Genomic DNA, 25,389 nt, shown 5'->3' on the forward strand with positions numbered 1-25,389 from the left:
ACTGCTGGTGGAGTGCGCACAGGTGTTCACATCTCAGTGAGTAATTAATTACAGACAAAATCCCAAAGGACCAGCATTAACTTCATTTTTTAAATTTAATGCCTTTAATTGAATTTGCCTGAATATAAGGCTTACTTACATCAGACTCTATCTTGACTCAGAGTAGTATTCTGTGAGTTAAAGGAAACTCTTCAGGAAGATAGAAATAGCCACAAAAATTCTATAGTTTGCAAAAGCAAACTAAAAAGCCCATTCCATCTTATACACGCACATCACAAGCACCACGGAGCTACCACTGGTCTATGACCAGGCATGGTATCTGGATACTAATTCTTATCTTTAGTTCTTATCTGTCTTGTAGAGATGCATGTTCACACGTATGGATGACAATCATGAAGCACAATAAATTTGAACTAAAAATAAACAGCCTTTCTGTGAAAGTAATGACAACCAACACTGCAGCTATGTGGACATTGTCCTATGCTCCGTTCTTAACATTAAGCTTTGCACTTTATATACACCAAACTTATAGTACTTTGAGTAAAAAAGAAAGGAAAAAAAAGCTCTTCAGAATGAGTCCAAACCTACTCTAAGAAGAGAGTCCTAAGTACACAGACTTTTGACATCATTTCACTTTGTCCCTCAGAATTTTAATGGGAATAAGTTCAACATAAATCCAATCCTGTTCACAGAGTACACATAAATTTTCTTTCCTTTATTAGTGCTTATTTTGGTTGTTACCTTTCATAAATTTTCCTTTTTCATACTGCAGAAAAAGAATGTTTGCTTTAGAAACACACGAACCGCCTTCAGAAAATTAAGTACCTCCCCCCCTACAGGTTCCAGTGGGACTGATGCCTAAGGAACTCCCATTAAGATAGCCTCCGCTTCCATTCATACACTTGTTAAAGTAATTCCTTATGCCAAAAAGCACAATCTTCAACGAGGATACAACAAAAGAAATGAGAAAGTAATTTTGGGACTAACAGAAAGTTTTGGATCCAAGAGAACTTTCTGGGGTGATGGGGAAGTCTGGTCTGAAAGCATCTTCAAAGAACATTTTTTTTCCATTCTTTCTTGAAAGAAGAACATCCAAATATAAAAAAACATCTAAATATATTGGCCTGTAGTGACACCATGAGGGAAAAAAAAATCAAACATGTTTATAAAAAGTTCAAACTAATTCACATCTATAAGCACTACAACATGTTGATGATAATATCATGCACTCAAGGCTTCAGTTTGCAAAATTCTTGCTTCACAGCTACCAGAGCTGTAGCCCATGACCCTGTTCTGCTCTAATGTAAATAAAATAAGTTAAATTCTTCAAAATAGTTAAAACTAACTTCTTTTAGTTCTCACTATGGCACACTGAAAGCTGTCAGGAAACATTGTTAGAGTTCTCAGCATCAAAAAGCTTTTTGAAACAGCTATAAACCATGTTACTCTAACTTCAGAGCTTCCCTAGAGCACTATTTTGTCCTCATGCTATTTTGGACTATTTTGTCCTCTTACTTACATTAAGAAACTAAGTTTTCTTACTAACATTCTTATGTCTGTATAAGTCCTACTCTCAACACAAATATAAGCATCAGTAATACAAAGATCTTGAAGTAGATGCTACTTAAGTGCTAGTTCTTCAGGTATTTACTTCCTAGGAACCAGGCACACGTACTCTAAACTAAGTAACACTAAGAGAAACCTTACAAGCTGTGTAATTTCCAACCGTAGATCCAAATGCAGTTTCACATTTAGGCAAACAAATTAAAGTGATTTCTCTCAAACACTCTGGACATCTAAGTTAACATGGCTGTCAATAGGAACTTTGTCACTGACTTTAGCAAGTATGAGATTAACCCTTCAAGAGAGGGTTTGTCAATAGCTACAGCTTCCCATACTGGGCGTGCCTGGTTTTATTTTTGAATTGTTACTCATACAACACTAGAAAATAAGTACAAGAACTTGCCAATTTCATTCTGTATTTTTTTACCCTCTACTTGGGTGACTTTATATCATGTTTTTCACCTTACTAGGGACCGGTGTTGTCCACGAAGTACACTTTTTATCCAGATACAATTGACAACAATGAATAGGAAAAAAAAAGATCAACTGTCCAAACAATCACCTTCTGGCTTTACACATCTCTATAAAAACCCTCACTTTCTTTTTTCTTTAACCAAAATTAAATTGACTAACACATAGCAATGGTACAACTCAAAACAAACAAAAGTAAATATGGGCTATGAGGTATCTCTAGGCAGAGTTCAAGGGTAAAAGAATGACATTTAGATGACTTTAATTTATACATTTCACACATGAATAAAATACAAGCAAATCAGAATTTTTATAGGAATCATTTTATGGAATATAAGAACAGTCTCGCAGAAAGATTTTGTTTTCAAGCTTCATAGGAATTACCTTTTTTCTCCTCTGAATTATGCAAATCATAAGAAAAGAATTAAAACTTACATGTAAAACAAAATATTCTGGGCAATCCCTGTTTTTGGCACGTGTGTGCGAAGTCCAGTCTAATCAGATATCTATTGACGTTAATTCCAAATAACAAAGAACTCCAAGTATTAAGAGTCCTCTATTTGGATGTCTTAATGCAAAAAGTCTTCCTTCAAATTCCACGTTACTTGCAAACAAAAACCACATAGAATTTTTTCAGTTCTTCATAAAGCTCAATAGTATTAAATATCAGACATTTAATTTCTAGTATTTTGTTTATGAAATATTGTTATCATCTATGCTTAATATGTAGTCTACACATGGTACTTATTGGCTGCCTATCAAAACACAAGGCACAGAAATCTAATACAAGCTTCTTGATTATTGAGAGTTGGCCACAGATACTGAACTAATCCAACATTTTACTCTTAAATTGCTAGGATGCTATCTGACAAGTTCTCATGCTCCTATTTGAGTCCAGTAAAATAAACAAACAAACAAAACAAAAATGCTTAACTGAAGAAAAGAAAAAAAATACCCCATGCTCTTTACCAAACCACATAATGAGGAAACCCTCTTCAAAACTAAGGAGGTACAAAAAATTAACTTAAAACAGTCTTGCAAAATTCCAGTCGCCCACTCTCCTGAGGCAAGTTTTATTTTTACCCCTTTTCATTATCATTAATCATCATACCAAAGAGTAGGAGAACAGATTTTGTTTCTTGGTGGTAAGTGTGCATGATGCTTTTATAGAGATGGTTTTAAGGAACTCAGCTGAATCCCACAAAGCGACACGTGCATCCCTCGGTGTCAGCACTCGCTCTGGGGATCAGACATTACCCACAACGGTGCAGTACGCTGTGCTCTCATTAATAGTCATTTATGCAACATGGAAAGTATTTGGATTAAATACCACCACCACCACCCCTTTTCTTTTTTTTTGTGAGAGAGAAAACAGAACTACAGAGATCAGAAACCGAATTGTTTCGATGTACAAAAAAGCATTTTCTAAAACTTACCCAACCAGAACTGTTTTTCCCCAGGTATTGCAAAGCTCTTTCTAGGCTGTGCCCATTACCAGGCCATCCCAAGGGTCTCGGAGAGGCACAAGCAGTTGGTTATTATGGAAACAAGCGCTCCTTTAACCAGCACTGCTGCCCCAGCTCATCGGATTCACTCATTCCTTTCATTTGTTCTCTTCAAACCATGCATAAAGTACAGGCATACTGTATAACTAAATATATATACTATAACTACACTTCAGACTCTATTTGAGCTAATGAGGGGGAGAAAAAAAGGAAGTTAGACCTTTTTAGGTTTTTAAATTTAGACTCTGGAGTAAAGCAGTTTCATTCTTAACTCTAAATGAAGAATTTGAAAATTGGTTGAAAAATAAATTTTGTAGTGTGTTGTCAACTAGAAGCTATTTTATAATTAAAAAAAATACATTGCACACTGAACCTATTTGACATGATAAAAAGATGAAGATAGCAGGAATGCTTTAAGCTTTCAGGTTAAGTTTTAAGTTTTAAACCCTGTTCAGTTTTACTCGCTGAATCTTGGCTGAAATTTTCCAGAGGCAGACTCATGTTTGAAAACACTAGTTGACTGCTAATTGCAAAAATTGTCAAGGTTACCCAAGGTCTAGATCCTCCAAAATACTGAGACTCCTAATAAACAGATTAGGTATGCGACTATTTTTGAAAGCTTGAGCTTGTAGTGACCTATGTGTTCTCAAATTTTTTTATGATTATAAAGTTCAGCCACCAGCAGTAGCTTAAATCCTCATAGGATTTAAGACTGCTGGAGACATTTACAGGAGAAGGTCATCTGCAACAGTCGTCTGCTCCAAGCATGATTAACTCCACCAAAACTATTCCTGACATGTTTATCTGACCAGGTCTTTAACAGGCAATAGCGACAACTCCTGCAACCCTCTGAGGCAACCTACTGTAGCAGTTTGTTATTCCATCAGACGTTCTTCTCGCTGCTTAGCTTCAAAATACACTGCTGCAATTTAAGCCTTCGAGTTCCTGTCTCATCCTCAGAAGATGTGTGAATGAGAAGTAAAAATACATAATCCTGTTATTCACATGGAAGAATGCCAACAAGCTTTTTGTTCCAGAGAGGTGTCTTCTGTTCACTTTTAGGATACAAAATTCACATTCACCTCCTAAAACTGCAGAAGTACAGTGCCAGCACTTTGGCATGAATGATTTAGTGATCAAAGTAGCAACTTTAAAATAATGCTAGAAGTTAAGACAAACAGAAAGGATGGGTTCTGTTTACAGCCTAAATAATTCATTCATGTGTAAGACCAAATTATTAGGCTTGATTTTCCATTATTTACATCTAGAATAATTAGGAGCATTTTCAAAGAGAAAAGATCGTGTATTCAATATCACTCAGAGAAACACTTTGCTCATGTAGTATTCTCCTCCACTTCCTTCTAATAATAATTCCCTGTCTGTTGTTAGAATATATAAACAGGATTTAACTAAATCAGTCGGTATTTGACTTGCAGAATTAAAAAACAAAAATTAAAAGTTTAATAGGTCGGTCTGTTCTCTTTGCCTAAGGGGGGAAAAAAAACAATACATTTTTAGTTTATATGTCAGGCCAGCACAACCTCCCCCACTGCCCGCCCGCACAGCCGAATAAACCACGGCCGTGGCTTGCAAGCTGTCTACACTGAACTCCTAGCACCAACAGCACTCCCACTCAATTACCCCCACACCTTTTATTATTTCAAATCACCACTCAACACGCGAGAAGCAGAAAATCTCCACTGCTGAAGTTCACACTGTCCTCACACAATGATCTCGATAAAGCGCTTTATATTCATTATACTCATTTCACAGTCTCATCTTTGAGGTGTCTCTGACCAGAAGTGAATGGAATTCTGCACACAGACTAATTGCTGACACCAATTCATAATTATTTTGTTAACAATATGACACTGTAAGTAGTCTTCTACTTATCTCATCTGCATACACACCACATGAACCCAGAAACCTAAGTTTCTTATTTCCTCAGTTAAGAAAACACGACACAGATATCTCTATTTTCTGATGTTCTTCCTGTCAGCATCTGGAAATGCTTCATGATATACAACTAAGTAAAAATAAAGCAGAATGAATCTATGTTAATACTTCATTTAAATTTTTCATATGACTTCGAGAAGGTTCTGAAATGGTTGAAATTAAATGAATTACATTCACTCACACTAATTAGAAAGAAGACTGTATCAACAAACTCATCTGCTGCTTAAATAAAATCAGACTAAATACAGCCAAGATTTTGGATAAAGGAGCATTTCCAATGAAGATCAGGCTAGGCTAGATCTGCCTGGCTTCATTAATAAAGTTTTCATTATATTTTGTACAGCTTTCAAGTATTTTACAGTATTGAATTTTTAGTGAATAATTTGTCACATTGTACATTTGTAAATGATAACTAAAATACTCAGTATTTGCAATATTATTATTTCACAATGATTATACTCTGAAGAATTTCATCTGGTTAAGACTCAGGGAAATATTCTGCCTAGGGTAACAGATGGCTTTTCAAATTTTTGTTGCCGTTCCAGAATCTTTAAGTCACCCAAAATGCATCTACTTAAACATGATACTGTAGTTACTGGAAAACATGATCTACATGTTCACTGTTTAATATTTAACAATCTGGATACCATTCCTGTTTGGAAATAATTCTACTAACGACAGAAATCATTACCCTAGCATTGCTATAGTAAATAGATTTGCCTTTTAACATTTTATCATCAACATTTTAAAAATAAAAAGTAAGTATTTTTCTCAATCCAAATGAAATTATACATTGAATTGGTGCAAATTAAGTTTTGCACCTCATTCTAAGTAGTGTCCACACACAGGTTACCATCAATTAGATATCACTTCATTGTAATGCGTGTAAATCCTTTGCTAACATTCTGTCCCACACTAACACACATCAGGAGGTTTTACACAGCAATTTCATATCTTCATGACAGGTTAGATGTTATGATACAGTAAAAATGTAAAAAGCATGTCAATTTACAAAACATAAATATAGAAGATTATTCTTGCAAGCTAAATTTTAACTGTTTTTCCCCAAATGATGGAAGTTGCAAACATTTTTTTGCTTATTAAAAGTTCACTGTATTTTTTGGTGAAAACTTTCATATAAGGCACATTAAAAAAATGACAATAGCTATATACAAAACACCACAACATCTTGAACTGAGAAAAGCAAAAGGATAAATCTGAGCAAGCTGCTTCCAAGACACCTTAGTTATACTGCTCATTTAATACACCCTTCTCTCCAGCATCAACATATCTGATGGAAAACTACCATCATAATAGCAATAGGGTTATTCAAATGCCCAACACCTATAATAAAAACATCTGTTCCTAAAAGGACTGGTCGCTTAGGCAGTCAGAACAAGCACCACATCATTCAGTCTAGGTTGGTATGCTGTTCCAAACAACTGTCTTGTGAGCTGTGAGGCAAAACGACTAGAAGTAGGCCCGTTAAATAATTAAGCCTCATTATGAAAAGCTGCTTATATCACACATCATTAACATTTCCGTGAATATCATTAGTACTTCTTCAGAGACATTATGCCACTTCTCCTCACAAGGAGTAGTATATTGTTGACATCAAGGTTTGCTGTGAATAAAACATCACTTAACCCCAAATAAAACTGAACAGATTAGGGTTTAAAATACTGCTTTATTTTTGTCATTTGCTGCATGCCTCAAAAATAAGGGAGCATGTAAATAAAATGAATGCCTATAGTCAGAAGTAATCACTGAAAACTAAAACCCAGTGATGTTTGAGCATGAAGTATATATTCAAATTTTAATAAAGCCTGATGTTTCAACAAGCACTAGTCTCTTTTTGTAAGATTTATAGCTTGATTTATACCTTGAGCACTCCCCTTTTCTAAATGCTGAAGTGATACGTACAAGTATTTCAACAGAAATGCATGGACCTGAGATTCGCTGTCATCAAAGAGCCATATTTTGAGGTTTTCAGAATTTACCCTGAGACACCAAATGTAGACCATACAATAACTGAATGCCATGATTCAAAAATCCAACCCTACAACCCTATACAAATTCCTGGTCACAGAAAAGACAACACTGAAGAATGCTTTTTTTTTTTTTTTCTTTTTTCTTTTTTAAAGCAAGAAGAAATGTAGTAAACAACACCAACACCAAACCCCACCTGTTGTTCATGGAAAACAACATCCATGTCCCGAAGCATACACGACGAGGTGTATTTGGAAGAACCTAATATTCCAGGTGACCGTACAGTTTCAGAATTAAGCATAGTAAGAAGTTATTTTATAATGTACCTGATTCAGTACTTGAAACAAAACTTGAAGGTCTGCAGTGGCAACTTTTTCTTATCAATTCACGGAAAATGACTTCAGTAACTAGCACGGACTGATCAAGAAACCGAGGGCCATCAGGACCAACAGTCAACAGGAGAGAGAGGGATCTCGAACTTCCATATGGCGTATCAGTTAAAAAATAGCAAGAGCAGCTTTTGATTTTCAAAGCAGATGGACTTGAAACAGTGCAAAACAAAGTGTAAATACGTACTTTCAGAAGAAAAAAATGCTGCTAGCTTTATTTTTTTTTAAAGCTCAGATTGGTGACCAGAGCATCTTATTTTCTTGGAAAAGTCTCCTGTTTTCATTGGCAAGTAGTTCTTAAAACATTTACGTCAGAACAGAAAACCACGCACACAAAAACTTTCAAACCAGACTCAGTGCTAAATTCATTTTGCATCATTTTATACATTCATTTATCTACTTTACAAGAAGAATTTCCTGTATCATTTATTTACATTATCTAAAAACATTAGCAAGTGCGTAAGGCTAACTGCCATTTCTGCATTGTATGTCTGTTTTAGCAAAATTAAATAACCGTTTATTGTTTTAATAAAACAGTAGAATATACTAGTAATTCTAATAGGATAAAGTATCACTGAGACCTAGAGCAAACCTACTGTTTGCCCAGAAGAATTGTCTCCCAGTTCTGCAGGTTTATACACAGAAAGAAGCAAACTGATTATTTGCAAGGAATGATAAGGATCATTTCTTCACCCTGTTACCTTCTCCCAACTACCAGTCTCTCTGTATTATTTTTCTTCTCCATTTTATGCTGTAAGAGACCTATCCACTAATAAGCTTCAAAGTCTTTCTATGTGATACACTCAAATACCTCTTCTCAGCATGGCACTGTCTCACTCCAGGCTCTCAAGTAAACTGCTTGCTGGCTGCCAGCGCTGGCACGTGATGTGTGGCTTACAAGGGTATATGGTTAAGAAAGCTTTCAGTGGATAACAGTACATTCAGCAAACAAGTTTGGTTACCTCCAACTTACAGACAACCCCCTTCTATACAGAAAGATAGAGTACAATGAGAGTATACTACCAGTAAGTTAGATTTTATTCATTTATACCTTCATTCCATTGTGTTAATCCCTTTAAATAAAATGATGACTGTCAGCATTTAATGTCAGGATCCCTTTCTAGATCCCATTAAAGCCAGCTCCAACCAAAATAGAACAGAATGATTTAGTACAAAAAGTTTTCATTATTTATCCCTTTCAAGAATTGTTTAAAGACTTCATGTCAGCAACTTAAAACATTCATGATGATCTTATAAGAAGTAGACAATATATTATGCATGCTGCCCACTGACTTGGCCTTTCAGAAACTCTCTCGCAGGCCACTTACCAATATTGCCACTCACTGTCTAGAAGATAAAGGGAAGTCCTTCTAAAATGTATAAATAAATAATAATTGCCTATGGTTCAAACCAGCAGGCTGTTAAAACCAGTATCCTGCGTCACATCAGCTGCTACCAGATGCTTCTGAGAAATGTATTCCTTTAGTGGGCTACTCTGAACAGTGCATCCATTATTGATAAGTTTTTCCTAAACTCTTTCTTAGGCTGGTTTACCCATCAAAATATTTGGCTTTTGTTGTGCTTAAAACCAAATCTCCCCCAAAACTAAGTAACGTACATTGCCCACGTGAATAGCTATTCATTTTTAAAAATCCTAATTGTTCTTTGATCAGAATCATTTGTAGCAACAAATCTTACAGCATTGCCTGCCTTGCCAGTCACACTAACACGATCAGCAAGGTTCGCCTACCACACAACAGCATTGTTGCTTCTGAAGATCAGACCTCCCCCAGCTTTGGTTCTAGGACAAACTCTTACTTCAGGAGGAAAACTCACATGTACAAGCAGTATCAACAAGCTCCACAGGATTATTCATGTGCAAAGTATTCATGAATAAGCACTTACAGAATCGGGATCTTTAGCATTTACAAAAAAAGAAACATTTTTGCTTGCATTTCTTAGCAAGTGATGGAAAAGATAGAATGAATTTTCAATCATTTTAAGGGCAATTTTATTGCTACTATAATAAACCCACTTAACGAACAGCCAGTTATTTTCCAATGAATAATGCAAGTAATTATTTTGTTAGTCAATTATCAGGATGACTATTACATCTAATGGTCAAAAAAAAAGGCCTAAAAAAAATACCCAAACTAAAATCCAGCTTAATCAAAACTCTGTCAGCAACAGCTTGTACTGTGCTGTTAAACTGGCTTTACTCCAGCAGCTTAAAATTTAAGAGTCAGCTTTATGTAGAAATGCAGTAAGTGAAAACTGGAAAAAAAAAAATCCCACACCTACAGCTGTCACCTAAAATTAAACACAATGTTTTTCTCCAAATCCCAAGTGTACTTTCAAAAAGGTGCCATGTGATCATATTTAGCTACTGCACTGCAGTGAGGAACATGTTTAAGCTACAGCAGATAAACTAAATTCTTTCATTCAATAATGTTAAAAAAATGGCAAGAGTAAAAACCAGGTGTAATTATCTGCAAGTTTCTTAACAAGAGATACTTATGCCACTTTGAGAGCATCCTAAAATTAATATACACATATTAAAGCTTAGAAATTTTTTTTTTATGCCCCTGCTATAACTTGCAATGTAGGCAAAAAGAAACAAACTACACATATTCTGGAGGGGAAAAAAACATTCTAAACAGATAGACTGGTGTTAGATATAATAATTCTACATAGAGAGATACATGCTCTTGGAATAATATCACTGTTTTGCACAAGCCAGGTTGTTAAGTGATCTTAACCATCTCCAAGGATATTGATTAGATGTCTCCATCCCGTTTAAAACGTTTATCATCTCACTGGGATACTCACTAAACATGACAATATTACACACCTGCAGCAATTTTTCTTTAATGGACCTGGGTCAAATGTGAAAGTTCTTGGAACATAAGTTATAAAGAACCAAAAATACTTTTTCAAAAAACCTGTAGTTAGAAAGAAGTATATTTATAATGTCACATGGCACCCCTTATTAAAAAGGTCCTGCATAAAGCAAATGAACTTATTTCACAGCCAGTATGAGACATTAAGATTAGGTAATTGGGTACTATTCTTGAAAGATTACTTATTTTGCTTGTAATTAACACAATTTTAGAATGGAATTAACTATTTTGGCAAATATAAAACAAACAGCACATGTGAAAGTATAAAAATGTACTTACAAAATCAAAGTCTCCATCTTGAGGGACTTTCCAGTTATCAGGGAAAACATTTTTGGATATGTGATAAGGTTCGTGCATGTTCTGATTACAATTTTCAGGGCTTTTATTCTTGGAATCTTGTTTATCAAAGTAGTCCATGAAAGAAGGTCTTTGAACTTGCGGTGAAGTAGCATTTCCTTAGTTGAAAGAAAAAAAAAAAAAAAAAGAAAAGAAAAAAATTAAAGATGTAAGATTTACTGCACTGTAAAATAAGCTCAATTTTTTAATTTTCTACAAGTTCGCAGAAACTAATACAGTCATCCGTACGTGGTGCATGCCTCCATTTGTCCCCTGAGGATCTTTTGCATAAAAGCTCATAGCCGAAGAATGATAATTTTGTAGCAAGATACAATGTGGAGAAATGTTCAACACATTTCAGAGTTGCACACGAATAATATTAGAAGTTACTTCATGCGATATCTATTTGTTGTTATAGAAACTGAATAACACAAGGTGCTAAGCATCCCTTTGGGTGCTGAATGCCCTTAACTTTAAGGCCTGGTCCTCATACACATGGAGGAAAGCAACAAAGTTCCAGTAGTTTCACGCAAGGTATGACTTAAAAAGTTATTTAGAACTTGAGGGGAAAAAAAACCACTAAACATGCAAGGCATGTCTAAATGCTACTCCATCAAATTCACTGCCAGTTCAGGATTCTCAGCGTATTATGGGATCACACTCTACAGATGGCTACAAAGCGCCCATCTCCATGGAGTGGAAATCCTGGGGGATTTTTGTCATCATTTATGCAGCTGCAAGAGCTTTACGAATCAGATCAAGATCAGTGCAAACTCCCATTCTAATATCCTTTTCATGGAACTAAATTTTAAGAAAATATCTACAACCCTGAATGACTGAAATTTGCTTTTATTTCACAATGAGTTATTTACTAAACAGAACAATAAATAAAATGTTTTAATAGTTCTCCATAGCTGTCTCCTCAGAGCCTATATTCTGCATAGCATTATGCTTCATGAAACACACATTCGCTTACAGTGTAACACATCCCACAGAGAAATGAAATACATTTCTCCAAGTAAAATATGAAACAGGATGAGAAATATAAATAACCAGCTGAAAAAAAATTGCAGGTAGGACTGCAATTATAAATATTTACAAAAATTTTCAATTATAAATATAATAAAAGAATTAGGATTTCTTTTATAGAAACCACTTATTTTAAAAAGTGAAAAGACACTGGAAATATCTTTCTGAGCCTGTTTCATGATCACTAGACCTTGCTATCTCCACATCTGGCCTTATGTTTGCTTTTATTAATTCATTAGTTGTTTTATTATTATTATTATTATTCCTTTCACCTCTTATTTCACCATCTATTCCTATGATGACCCTATTCTCTGTCCTGAGCTTTTTTTTATTTGTTCTATTTTTTCTGCCTGATTAATACATATCTTTTTTTTTTTTTTAATTAAACCTTATTTCTGCACTACCCTCTTTTATAGCATGTTGATTTATTTATTCTTTTCCTTCTTCTTTTTTCTATATCATTCTGTATGAGTACAATTTCTCCTGGGTTTTTGAATGTGTTTTTCTGCCTTTATCATTAATCTAAGTTTTACTGTACAGGAGTCCCTTTACTTCTCTTCTGCTTCAGGACGATTCCCCCATTCATTCTGCCATGTTTTCATACAGACTTTCTTCCCTCATTTTTTTAAACAGTTTTTCCTTCCATTGTAGTCATATTATTTTCTAATCCCAGATCTTAATTATCTCACTGGTCTATCATTTATTTAATGACAACTGTTGACCATACAGAAATATTCAGGGAACTAAACTCCAGGTTGAATGTAGCAGACCACACAGCAGATATCCCAGGCATTTCTTGATCACTTGAGTATGGAGCAGCAGAAGGGATGAAAAGGAAGCAGCAGCGATGCCACACAACACAGAAATAAGCACTGAAGAGTGAAAATAGAAGAACTTACACTTCAACAAAGCATAAGTTCAGAAAACTTATCCAAGAGAAGGTAGTAGTATGCAGGGGAAGAGGAGGGTAAAAACAGAACACAATGCATTGTTTTAATAATAAAATAATCTTTTTCATTATTATTATTTTTTATTTCTTGCTGATGACTGCACAAAACCCATAAAACTATTCATATGAAAGAGATAGGACACCACGCTGATGACCTTTCACATCCAATTTTTTTCTCCTGCTCAGACTGCTGCACTCAAGTTTCATCCTTGAGACATACATATAAACAGGATTAGCAATGTCTCTATAAGAAACGGTGAACTACCACCGTATTGCCCATTACAGGACAGTCTCCCTCCTCTCATGTAACAGAAAATACTAAATATTTCCAAGCATTACGTTTTAGAGCTAGTTATAACTATATTCCCTACCTATGCAACAGAAGAATGCCTACATATGTAAAACAACAACAACAACAACAAAAAAACCTCCAATTTCCTTGTTATCAAATGCATACTAAGGAAAGTGGGTCAGCAGAATTAGAAAATTAAATTTCCCTGAAATGAACAAAGCATATTTAATTTACACTTTCAGGACTTGTTTTACTTGACAAAAAAGAATTTAGGACTTGCTTCTGATTCTACTTTAGTACTCAATTAGTTAACCTACTTAATGGAACAAAAGCTGCTTTCATCCACTGCAAATACAAAAACTCCCATGCAAAACCCGAAATATTACTCCTGAAAAATGAGGTGTTTCAAAGTTTGTTTTTTTTTTCCAGTGGGAGGAAAAAAATAGAAATTTATTTTAAGATTAAGGTTTTATTTTATTGTTACAAGTAATTCAAAGCAAGGAGTGATTCCTTTTGATGTGCAGCTAACCCAACCTGAACATGTTTAGTTAGCATTTCATGGAAAATAGGACAGGTTGGCAGCTACTTGTTTAAAGACCCACCAAAGGCTCTTTTGTGTTGACTTTACAGAAGACTCAGATTCCTTATGCCACAGTAAAGCAACATAGGCTGTATACTGTGAAACTGCTTGCAAGTCATGGAATGCAGCGACTACCACGGACGCTGGAAAAATGTCTTCTACCTCTGTGATACCACTGATAGGAACACAATGAATTTGGCTGTCCCCAAAGACAGTATAACAAGATTTCCCCCAAAACATATGTTGGATAAAACAAATGTGGCAATGACTTATGTAACACAACACCAGCTCTGTTACCTTTTTTTCATAAAATACCGTAATTAAAAGAACTGTAACAGGGAAAATTAATTCTAAATAGACATTTCAAAATAAGAAAGAATACACGTTCCATTCTAACGTATATTTTGATCAAATTCAATTTACGTTATCTATAAATGATGATCTTCAAGGCCCCTTCCAATCCAAACCATTCTGTGATTCTATGATAAAGAAAAATGCCTTCGTAGTGATGCATTTCCAACAGTAAAATATTAGTGTTAAATTGATTTAAAATCCTTTTAGAAGTCCTTCAATAAACTTCTATTATTCCTTTCTATGAGGAAAATCTGTGCAAAGAAGAGATTTGTACAGAATGTATAGGTAGAGCCTGAACTATTAAAAAACACAAAGTATTAAAGTACATGCTTATATTATCTATAAAATGTAGTTAAGAGGTTTTAGGGCAACAATAAAAAAATAAATCGGGTTGGAAGGAACGACAATATTATCACTATACCTCTGCACAACTGGACATTGAAGAGTTCCTCTGGTCAGCCTGTTCAAACACTGAGCTACCCTCATGAGGAAATAATTTATCTTGATATCAAGCTAGAACCTCTTTTGTTTCAATTTATAATTTTCTGACTTGTCCTGCCATGCACCAGCAAACAGCCCAGCTTCACAACCTTCTCACAGATACTGAAAGGCTGCTTTTAGGTCCCCTGAAGCCGACGTTCTCCAGCCCCAGCTATTTAGGTAATCCTACCCTGAACTCCTTCAACTGGTATTTTTCCAGTTTCAGGGAGTCAAAACTGGACACTACTCTAGATGTGGTCTCACAAGTGCTGAGCAAAGGACAACCACTTTGCTTGATATGCCGGCCCTGCTCTCATACAGCCCAGGTGCTCCTGGCCACCTGTACTCCTCCAGTGCACTGCTGGCTCATGCCCACAAAGACCCCCACGACCTTTTCAGCCAAGTTCCCCAGGCCGTAGCATTACTGGGGTTCTTTCTTCTCGGGTGCAGGACTTCGCCCTTGTCCTTGGTGAACTTCCTCAGGTTCCTTCCTTGGGTTCGTGTCAGTCCATTCTTCCAGCCTGTCTAGGTCTGTCTGGATAGCAACCCTGCCCTCAAACACATCAACCACATCCTCATTCTGGCATTCTGGGGGTTTTATCTCAACACAAAGGGGAGTTCGTCTACATTTTGCTAATGGAAGGCTCGAAGGTTTCCCCAGGTAAGGCATTCCCTCACTCCATTACCACCAGGGCACTGGACCTCTTCTGCAGCTGTAAAGCTACAGAGCAAAGCTTTCCTCCTTTTGCCAAAAGCCACAATCTTCCTCCATCCTTCCCCATCCTGGGGATCCCCCTCTGCCGCTCAGCTGACTTACATTTTCAGGTGCTGCCCCTTTTGTGAAGTCAGGAGATTGGGCTCTCCTAGCTGCAGTGCTTCTGCGAAGCTCCTGTCAGTATCTTTATTTCCTCTGAATAAATTGTTTTGTCACTATGAGCATGAGACAAAGTGGGCACATGTGAACCTCTTGAGGTTCAACAAGGCCACATGCACGGCGCTGCACCTAGGTTGGGGCAATCCCTAGACATTAGGACAGATTTGAAGAACACATTGAGAGCGGCCCTGCAGAGAAGGACTTGGAGATTATGGTGGACAAAAAGCATGGCACAAGCCAGCTGTGTGTGCTTGCAGCCCCCAAAGGCCAACTGTATCCTGGCTGCATCAAAGAGGAGTAGGCAGCAGGTCAAGGGAAGGGATTGTCCCCCTCTGCTCTGCCCTTGTGAGGCCTCACCTGGAGTGCTGCGTCCAGGTCTGGGGCCCCCAGCACAAGAAGGATGTGGGGCTGTTAGAGCAGGGTCCAGAGGAAGGCCAGAAAGTTGTTCAGAGGGCTGCAGCACCTCTCCTGTGAAGAAAGTCTGACAGAGCTGGGGCTGTTCAGCCTGGAGAAGAAAAGGCTTACGGGGGTGACCTTATTGCTGGTTTTCAATACTTAAAGGAGGCTTATAAAAAAGATGGGGAGGAACTTTTTGCTCAGTCAATGACATAATAAAGATAAATGGTTTTAAACTAAAAGAAGAAAGATTTTGATTACAGGTTAGGGAGACGGGTGGTGAGGCCCTGGCACAGGCTGCCCAGAGAAGCTGTGGATGCCCCATCCCTGGAGGTGCTCAAGGCAAGGCTGGATGGGGCTTTGGGCAACCTGGGCTGGTGGGAGGTATCCCTGCCCATGGCAGGGGGCTGGAACTGGGTGGGCTTTAAGGTCCCTTCCAACTCGAGCCGTTGTATGGTTCAGCCATATTCTAAACAGGTTGCGTCTGCATTTCATGAGCAGGCCAGTTCTGCCAGTACGTATCAGGCACGTTTTATGAATGCCCATTAGGCAACCACCTCAGAGGCTTCAGGGTCAGTCCGCAGAGTTTCTGAATCACGAGGAAGTATCAGCAGAAACTTGACCGCCATTTACTTACACCAGAGCAGGCGGAAACCTACCAGAGGACTTAGAAACGTATCTAGGAAATGTTTGACTACAGATATCTGCCTAATAAAGTAGCTACTGATTATTGATTTTGCAGTTGTTGTATCAGTATGACTTACACACCCACATCTTTATTCAAACCCAGGCCTCATTCAGTGTTTGGGGCAGATATGCAAGAGGCAAAAATGAAAGTATAGAACTTTATTATACTATTGAAAACTCTATTATACAAGATTTTTGTTTCATAACATACCTATTTATCAGAAATAATTGCAACTTGCATTTAAGTGGAAAATTCTGATATTTTTCAACCAGAGGAAACTTTCAAATTTTGAGGAGTCTGTGAACTCAACTTTAGAGGCTTTTTACAGAAAAAGTTTCCTGCACAAAGTATTTCTTTGCTTCCTGAAAATGAGACTTGTAAAACTAGTTTAACAATTTTTTTTATATTTTTCCAAAAATATAATATGAAAATTCAATGACACTACTGTCATAAACTCATTACTCTGTTCCAGCTGAGGCACGCTTTATTTCTGCAAAACAAAGAAATCCACGTTAAGCCAGTATTTTGCAACAGCTCTTGAACCAGAACTGCCAACACTATTTTTCTTTCAAAAAAAAAATAAATCCCATTTGTAAAACATACTCCTACTTGTGACATAAATGTACGACTTGATCACCAGTCACAGGCAAGGTCTCAAGTCTTGGAAAAGGCTTGGGAACACCTACCGTGCGTCCTTTCTGTACAATCAGGGGAAAAACATTAGTACACCTGCACGTGGCATCGAGCAAACTGTCCTAACATGAGCACAGTAAGCATGCTTAAACAAAACTACATCAATGAAACACCAATGCCCAGGCTAAAGCACTGCTGAAACCAGACCATAATTAAGTTTCCTTGCTGAGTTCCTATAAATTCGTAATTACACTATTCAAGCTAAGACATCCTAATTGCCAAAAAGGGAAGACAATTTTAAAGAATTGTTTTAAATTACAAGAGAGATGTAAAATCCAAAGAACTCTGTGTCTGAGTCTCTTTTACAGAAGCAATGTAGTCTCAAGAGATTGGAAGCTAAGTGCTGAAGAGATCATTAGAGAAGTATTGTCTGAATTAGGTTGCTGGGTAATTTTAAAAGCCATTTATGTGAACATTTAGGAAACCAACATGGAATAATTAACAGTGCTACAGGAAAAAAGTCACACCTTACTTACTTCTATTAGCACAGCTATTCTATTCTATTACAATAGTAATGCACAAGGGGTATATACTGACACTGGATGACTGGATTTTCTCAAAGTGATAAAATTTTGCATTACAGAACATAGCATGCATTACAAACCAGCACCATAAATGGAGCATTCATTCATTCTTATAAATTATGAAAGAAATGCATAAACAGTAAACCTCCCCAATTCAGAAATGACTTCCAAAGAAACCTTGATTGAAAAGAACAATCTCTGAGACTCGTTTACGGTATGTATGAATTCAGTGACAGCATGTAATGAAGAGGACCGTAAGGAACTTGTCCATAAACAGGAAAAAGGCAAATGGCTTTCAAATTCTGAGGTATCACTTTCATTACAGCACTTCTTTTTTCTCCAGATACAAAGCACTGATAAGAGTATTCCATTTATTTTTATGATCAACAAGAGGGGAAAATATCACAGAATGTACAAAAACTAATGGACACCAAGATCAGTAATATTTGTTTGATTAGAAAAGGTATCTAAGTAGATCTTATTTAAAGGGTTGTATTCAGAGCAAGAAAATTGAATGCCCTAAGAATACTGGTATCAAGTTAAGGGTCTGAAAAATAAATCTCATCCTCAAAGGAAAAAATACAATGAAATCAAAAACTACACTCCAAAATGTTTACTTCACTCAAGCAAAGCTAGCTATTTATTCTGCCCTTCTTTCGCCTCTTCTTAACATTGATCATCAACTCTTTTGCCCCATCCCATAAACATGTGTGTCCAGCAAGCTAACACTCGGAAGTGTTAGCTGAAGGCTAAGTGTAGGCTTCTTGCTGAAGTCTATAGGTTGCACATGTGCCTGGTCCATGCCAAGGCTGTTACAGGACCTAGGACATAGGTTGTTAGGAAAAAAAATTCTTTATCTTTAGAGTTGAAAGTCCAGCTGTGGGACCTTCCTAAGAAGTACGTATTTCAGAGCTACCCAAGCCCCCACCTCCTCGTACAGAGGACACTGATTGAACTCTGTTCTCCCACCTATGTGTGCTCTGCATTTTCTTCCCTCCTGTTACATACCGCAGAATCTCTGCTCAGAGCATGTACAGGCATACTAAGCAAGAAAGCACAAATGTGGTTTATTGCTGGGCTGTGTATGGTTTGTAGGGTTGGGATGACAGCCCTCTTTGTTCCAAATCCCAGTTTTATTTGGGCACAATTCACTATTTGTGAAAAAAAAATATATAGATGGTTTTAATTATTTTCTGTCATGGCTCCCAGAGGCCTCTAAGTATGGGCACTTATAAATAAAAACTTATTATTGTTTCTTATTTTGTCCTTGAGCAGGGAAACAAAAGGCAGAGGGAAACAAATGTGAAACTAAACAAGAGCATTACAAAAATGTTTGTCATAAATATTTTGTGTCTCTAGGAAGGAAATAAAAGCCCTCTTCCCTAGTTAACTAAGCTTGTTTCTCCATGCTGCTTGCAAGTGTTGTTCAGAAGCATCAGAGAGCACTTTTAAGCTACCTGGTTAAGCTATCTGATTTATTACTATCAAGTCATGCAAACATGCACGAAGTGCCCATCTTGCCTATACAGGTTGGAAACAGCAACCTGTCTCTAAAATCTTGTCTTTTTCAAGCAGAAAGGAGCACAAATCTGCATCTGCCTCTGAAGGAGACCAACGATTTGTACATCCATTCCCGGCGACATTTATTTAGGACACCTGCTAGTGCTCCTGCTTAACCCCTAACTCATGAATCACAAAACCAAAGGAAGAACAGCTGAAGTAAACATATATTTGAAGTAAACATATATATAAAACTTACATTTTCAGCTGAGAGATGTGGAGGCCCCATTCTTGAATTAGTTCTAACTTTTAAGCAGTGAGCACCTAATGCAAAACACAGTAAAGTTCACTGCACAAATGCAGGAACACAAACCTGTCCCCTGCCAGTCAAATGAAACCATCACTGTTATCAGGCTGCTTCCAGGGTGCTGGCTTTCCTTTGCTGGGGTTACAGGTGTCAAGACAGTCAGCTATGGGGGGAGGAAGCCTGCTGTCCCAGGGACTGCATTCTTCTGTCCGATAAGAGGGAAGAACAGCTTTAACAACTACACTGACAAAACACCAAGGTATAGAAAGGTAATTCCTTATTACAGATCGCTACTAGAATCAATTCAAACTGAAAGTGACAGTATTTTTAAAAAACAAACAAACAAAAAAAAAAAAACCAGTGTCTTCAGCAACATAAGAAACAAACATAAGAGATTTCAGTGCATATGTAAGGAAACTTTTTTGATCAGTTTGGTATAACTTCCACCACAAGAATTATTTTATTATCCTTTACTCTAAATTTGCTTGTAGTATATTTTCAGGGCTTTTTGCATCACTAATCTTTTCCTTAACTTGTTGAAATGTGTTAGTTTAAGATCACTTATTCTAACCTTCCATTATCCTCTCAGTTTAATAGGCAAACACTGTTTCAGCATGAAAACAAATTAAAGCATGTACAGAGTGCTTTCATGATGTGAATCATCCTACTTAAACTAATCACTAATCAAGAGGTATGTTTATTGCGAAGAACACTAAAAAAAAAGGAAAAATATCAATCAACAAATCACCCTTTCCTGCCCATTTGCTATAGACTGAACCAAAAAAAAACAGACCTGATTTGCACTTGGAACCCATCTTTCCAGTCAAATTTCAGCAGGTGTACACATGCAAACAGAAATGCAACCTGATAGTTGCATTCAGCAAACATATTTAAATAATAGCCTGGAATTACACCTTACATTGTGCCTCACGGAATCAGGCATCTAGAGTTAGACTCACCTATTGATGCTGCCCATTCAAAGAAATAATTCTGTTTAATTCAGTGGGCCTAATTCTGCAGCAATCTTCAGCCAAACAATGAACACATCAAAAAGTAAACATGTAAATTTGCTGTTTAACAAATACACATTATGCATATCTCAGTGTAATTTATAATTTTATACCTTGAAACTTTTTTCCTCGTTGTTATATAATCAGTTATGCTGCTGAAGTCAATTTAGATTTTATTTAGATTTTGTAATTTTTTGATCATTCCTTTAAATCAAGCATTACTGAAATAAATTTCAACTAACATTCAAATAATAATGCTCTCTTCCAAGAGAAAAATCTGCTAGCTAATCACGAAATACAAAAAAACTTTGCAGCAAGATCTGCAGTGATTGCTGCACCCATAGAGAGTCATGATGAGTTCCCATGAACACTGACACCGAAGCAGCAGCTTCCCACACAATCACACCATTTCACTTTAGCTCCAAGGAACTGGTGCAAATGTATGTGGGACAGGAGGCAAAAAGCAAGAGGCAAGTAATAGAAAGGAGAATTCATGAAAGGCTAATTTCAGAGTCCTCCAGAGAGGCTTGCAAAGCACCAAAACTAGGTTTCTGCTTTGAATCTCCTACTATAGCAGTGCCAAATACCCCTCTTTCCAGTTTTTAACCACAGAATTTGACACATAAAGGACACTGATGACACAACATTCTCATGCTGGAAACATTTATTATTAATAGGATTAAGTATTAATAGAAAAGGGAAGTAAAAGAACAACATACTTTTCATGGTCCCATCTTCCTCTTCATCATCATCACTATTTATTACCATGGTCCCCAAGTCCGACTCTAACATGGTACTGTTGTGTTCAATCATCGTCTGAGCACCTTCACTCATCGTGCTTGTAGCCCTCATGGTACCAGCACTCTCTGAACTCGTCTTCACCATGGTGTGCGAGTCCAGCTCATCTTCATCCTAGCAAGAAAAGTTTGGCAAAATTCAGCAGAGCATTTCAAAAAAAAGTTAAGCAGCAATCTGGATGCTTATTCGTTGGTTTTTGTATCTTCACATGACCTAGTTGTACTACTAGACTTTCAGACTTAAAAATATTTCACAAAACATAAAATAAAAAAAAAATACATAAAGGAAGAATTAAAAACTTTCTTCTTTCTGCCAGCCGTATGGCAGGATGGATTTACCAGAAGTGTGTCCCACACACCCACTTTCCATCAGCACCCAGCTTTGAACGTCTCACTGGTTTTCAAGACCCCTTATACTTCTTTGGGATCCAAGATCAGTACCACATGTCTTAGAACGTGATTTGGTTGTTTTGTAGCAGACCATCACCAAGGATTTGTGCTGATCACCCCTAAATAAATACCATGCCCTGCATTTTGTATCACACAGCACCCAGATGACAGTTCAAACAAGTATTAAACAACCTTCTGAAAGTTTTGGTAGCTTGGCTTACTTCAAGTATTATTTTTCTTTTAAATAACACTTTCAAAAGAGCAAGCAAAACCATTTATACAGTGTAGAAAAATGTCTAAGAAGCCCATACTTAATAACCAAGGGTAGGAGTGAGGGAAGAGCTAACATTATGAAGAGATAAAATAGTATTTTCAATCAATGACAGTAATGTGCCAGGAACATAAAACAGAGAAATAATGACAATACAGTTAATGAATTATAAAATCTATATGGAATACTAATATTTGAAAACACTACTGGGAAATTCCAGTAAAATCAAACTTCTGAAGTTTGATTTTGAGGATATGCATGACAGTACAGGATTTCAGAAATAACGTGGTGGGCTATATACATTTTCTACAAGTAAATTTTATTACTCAACAACGACAGTAGTAAAAACAACTTAGTAAGTGTTTCCATAATTAATAGTGCAAGAAATAATAGCCCTCTTCATGAAGACATTGTATGCTTTTTTTTTTTTTTTTAATTTTCTGTATAAATGCTACTTTCATTGATTTTATAACCTTCCTAGACAAGGCAGAAAAAAGATCTGTATGTGCATGAATTCCCTCTGCTATGGCAAAACTTAATTTGCATTCTAAACAAACTCTATCCCTGATTAGCAAATTATTCTAACTACACAGCTCATCTTGAAAAAATATCATCTAACACTTTATTATTTACCAGTTACAAATAACTCATTGCAATATGTAATGTTGAAACAAGACTTGTCTTGTTTCTTCTAATTCTGTGAATGATTCTACTAAAATTCTGTGATTGTAAATAATTCTGTGAATTTTTAGTAGTGAAAATTGTTTCACTAATTTTCCCTTTTGCTTACATCTTTCTATTGCTTTATATATTTGATGTTTTAACTATGAAGCGACCTGCACAAAGAAAAAAGATCCCTAGTCCCCAAACCCTTCAGTTCTGGAACTTGCTGTTTCTTACTGAACTAGTTCCTTTCCTTTCCTGGTATTCTCTAACATAGCAGGGATTTGCCTGCAGTACAGATGTAATTTGAAGAGCCAGCTATGTTACACGAGTGCTTGTTTCGCCAATCGTTGGTCAGAGCAAATCCAGAGAGCTGCAGTTAGTACCAATACCAACAGACCAGCTCCTGAAAAGAACCCTGCTACGTCTCAACCCTGAGACACAAAAATAGATCTAATTTCAATTCAGAGAGTCTAGCTGACTGCATAACATACTGAAACCGGGATACAGATCTAAATTTGTGAATAAAATTTCAAATGTCAGAAGAATCATCCTTTTCCAGATTATAATTTCTAAAAATATTAATTCATTTGCATTTTTTAAGCTGCATTCTAAAACACTCTTTTTAGCACCCTACCTTAAAAAAGTATGATATTCCCAAAGATAGAGACAGTTTACAGATACAGCACTAGAGGACTGTGCCCTTAAATAAATAAGGATATTTTAGTAGTGCTCCTCCTGGTGGCAACTTTCATTTTCTTTACTACTTTTATTTTTCCTGAACGTTCTTGCTGACCCCGCTGGTTTCTATAAGTTATCTTTTACCTTTCCTAAGAAGTACTTCCTTTGGAAAATGAAGTCCTTTCATCCAATATTCTCTCTTTTTTTTTTTTTTCTGTGGCATTTTAAAAGTGCCAAAGGTAAGTGTTTATGAGTGTTTTTCAGTACAGCACTACAGTGCCTAACTTAGTCGTGACATCAGGCTGCTTCTCCTACTGAAGGCTACAAATGAAGCATCTCTAACATACAGGCAAATCCCTGAGTTTAAAACACAGTAGCATGTGATTTACAGGTTGGCTCAACTAGTATTAACATCCGCATACTAAACTTACTAAAGTTGAAAGCAGAAATGAAAAACCATTTTCCTGAAGTTTCAATTCTTATTTTACAAGTGGGGGAAAAAAGTGATGGCCAGCAATATGATCAAATATGAAACGGATTCATAAGTGAACCATTTTCATACCTTCTGCTTCATTAAAAATACTGAGTTTATAGTTCTTGAGTCAAATCAAGTATCTGATTTTTTTCAAAGAACAGCATTTTATTTTCCAATCCAAGAGTGACAAAAGTGTTTGTCTTATTATTATCTCTCAGCAGAGAACAGTTATCATCCAGTATCTAAAAGACTGGGGACCACAGAAGCCAACCTCAGTACTAACAGAGTAGTTGCCCCAAAAACGGAAGCACACCACAATTTTGATCAGCAGCGTTTTCTCTAGATCGGGAATGAAATACCGAAAGAGAGCAATATCAAGGTTTTTTTTCAGGGCCTGTGCCTACAAAAAAGTAATCAATTTTGTGGAGTAAGCCCAGTTGCTTCCAGATTTGTCATCCCAGTATTTCTCACAAATGTGAGATTTAGCTAATACTGCAGAAGAGCAGAGTGGACCTGAAAAAGTAACAGGATATTTTTTTTTGATATAAAATTATGTGAATGTTTATATGACAGATGAAAGTGATTCCTTGAACAAATTACGATTCATACTTGAGAGTTCATAAATATTGATGTAGAACTTCTGATCTGTTATTAAAACAGGTAAACTCCCTGATTAAATAAAAAACAAACATAATATCAATTTTAATGAGGAAAGAATATAAGGTCTTAAAAGCTGAAGTGTCATGTTCTCATACTGTTTACAAAAACAGATCCAAAAATCAAGTAATAGAAACAGCTAGCTATGGTTTTAAACTGTTTGCCATTCTCTTGTGTACAAGTGACAAGCATCAAACTTTTATTTCTAATTTGCCAGTATACAGCAACTGGAAGTGTGCACAAGCAAGACAGCTAACATCTCGTGAGATGCTAACAAGATTACAATCAGCCACAGAAACTCCAAATAACATTATATCCTAAAGAAAGAATAAGTAAAAGATTGCCAATATCCTGCAACCTTATGGGACTAATTCTTTGGATCTCCTTATCTACCATAGTAAGTTAGAAGATTAACAAAGCAAACCCTTAAAGCACAAAAACATAATCGTGGAGACTCAATTACCAGGAGAGCAAATTGAAGAACAATTCAGTAGCAACATGCAAGACTCTAAAAATATGCTTCTTACATAGAAGATAGCATCAACACACAAGAAAAGTATTCTCATGAAAAATGAGCTTACATATCACACGCGAACCTACATTAGAATATAATCAAGTGAGAAGTGATGAAGATTTGTGGATTGTTTCCTGCTGTTTTTAAGATTCATAG

General features: G+C 36.4%; 1 protein-coding gene across 1 annotated transcript in view; it reads right to left on the reverse strand.

Annotated features, from left to right (window-relative positions):
* STK3 (serine/threonine kinase 3) overlaps positions 1-25,389 on the reverse strand; it is a 144,031-nt gene that overhangs the window by 39,254 nt on the left and 79,388 nt on the right. The window contains exons 9-10 of the mRNA XM_082754682.1: positions 21,505-21,697; positions 11,053-11,228 (exon numbers count right to left, since the gene is read on the reverse strand). Coding sequence (XP_082610808.1) covers positions 11,053-11,228; positions 21,505-21,697 — 369 coding nt within the window. The remainder of the gene's footprint in view (positions 1-11,052; positions 11,229-21,504; positions 21,698-25,389) is intronic.

The sequence above is a fragment of the Aythya marila genome (genome assembly GCF_965140915.1).
Source record: "Aythya marila genome assembly, chromosome: 2".
In the NCBI taxonomy this organism is placed as follows: Eukaryota; Metazoa; Chordata; class Aves; order Anseriformes; family Anatidae; genus Aythya; species Aythya marila.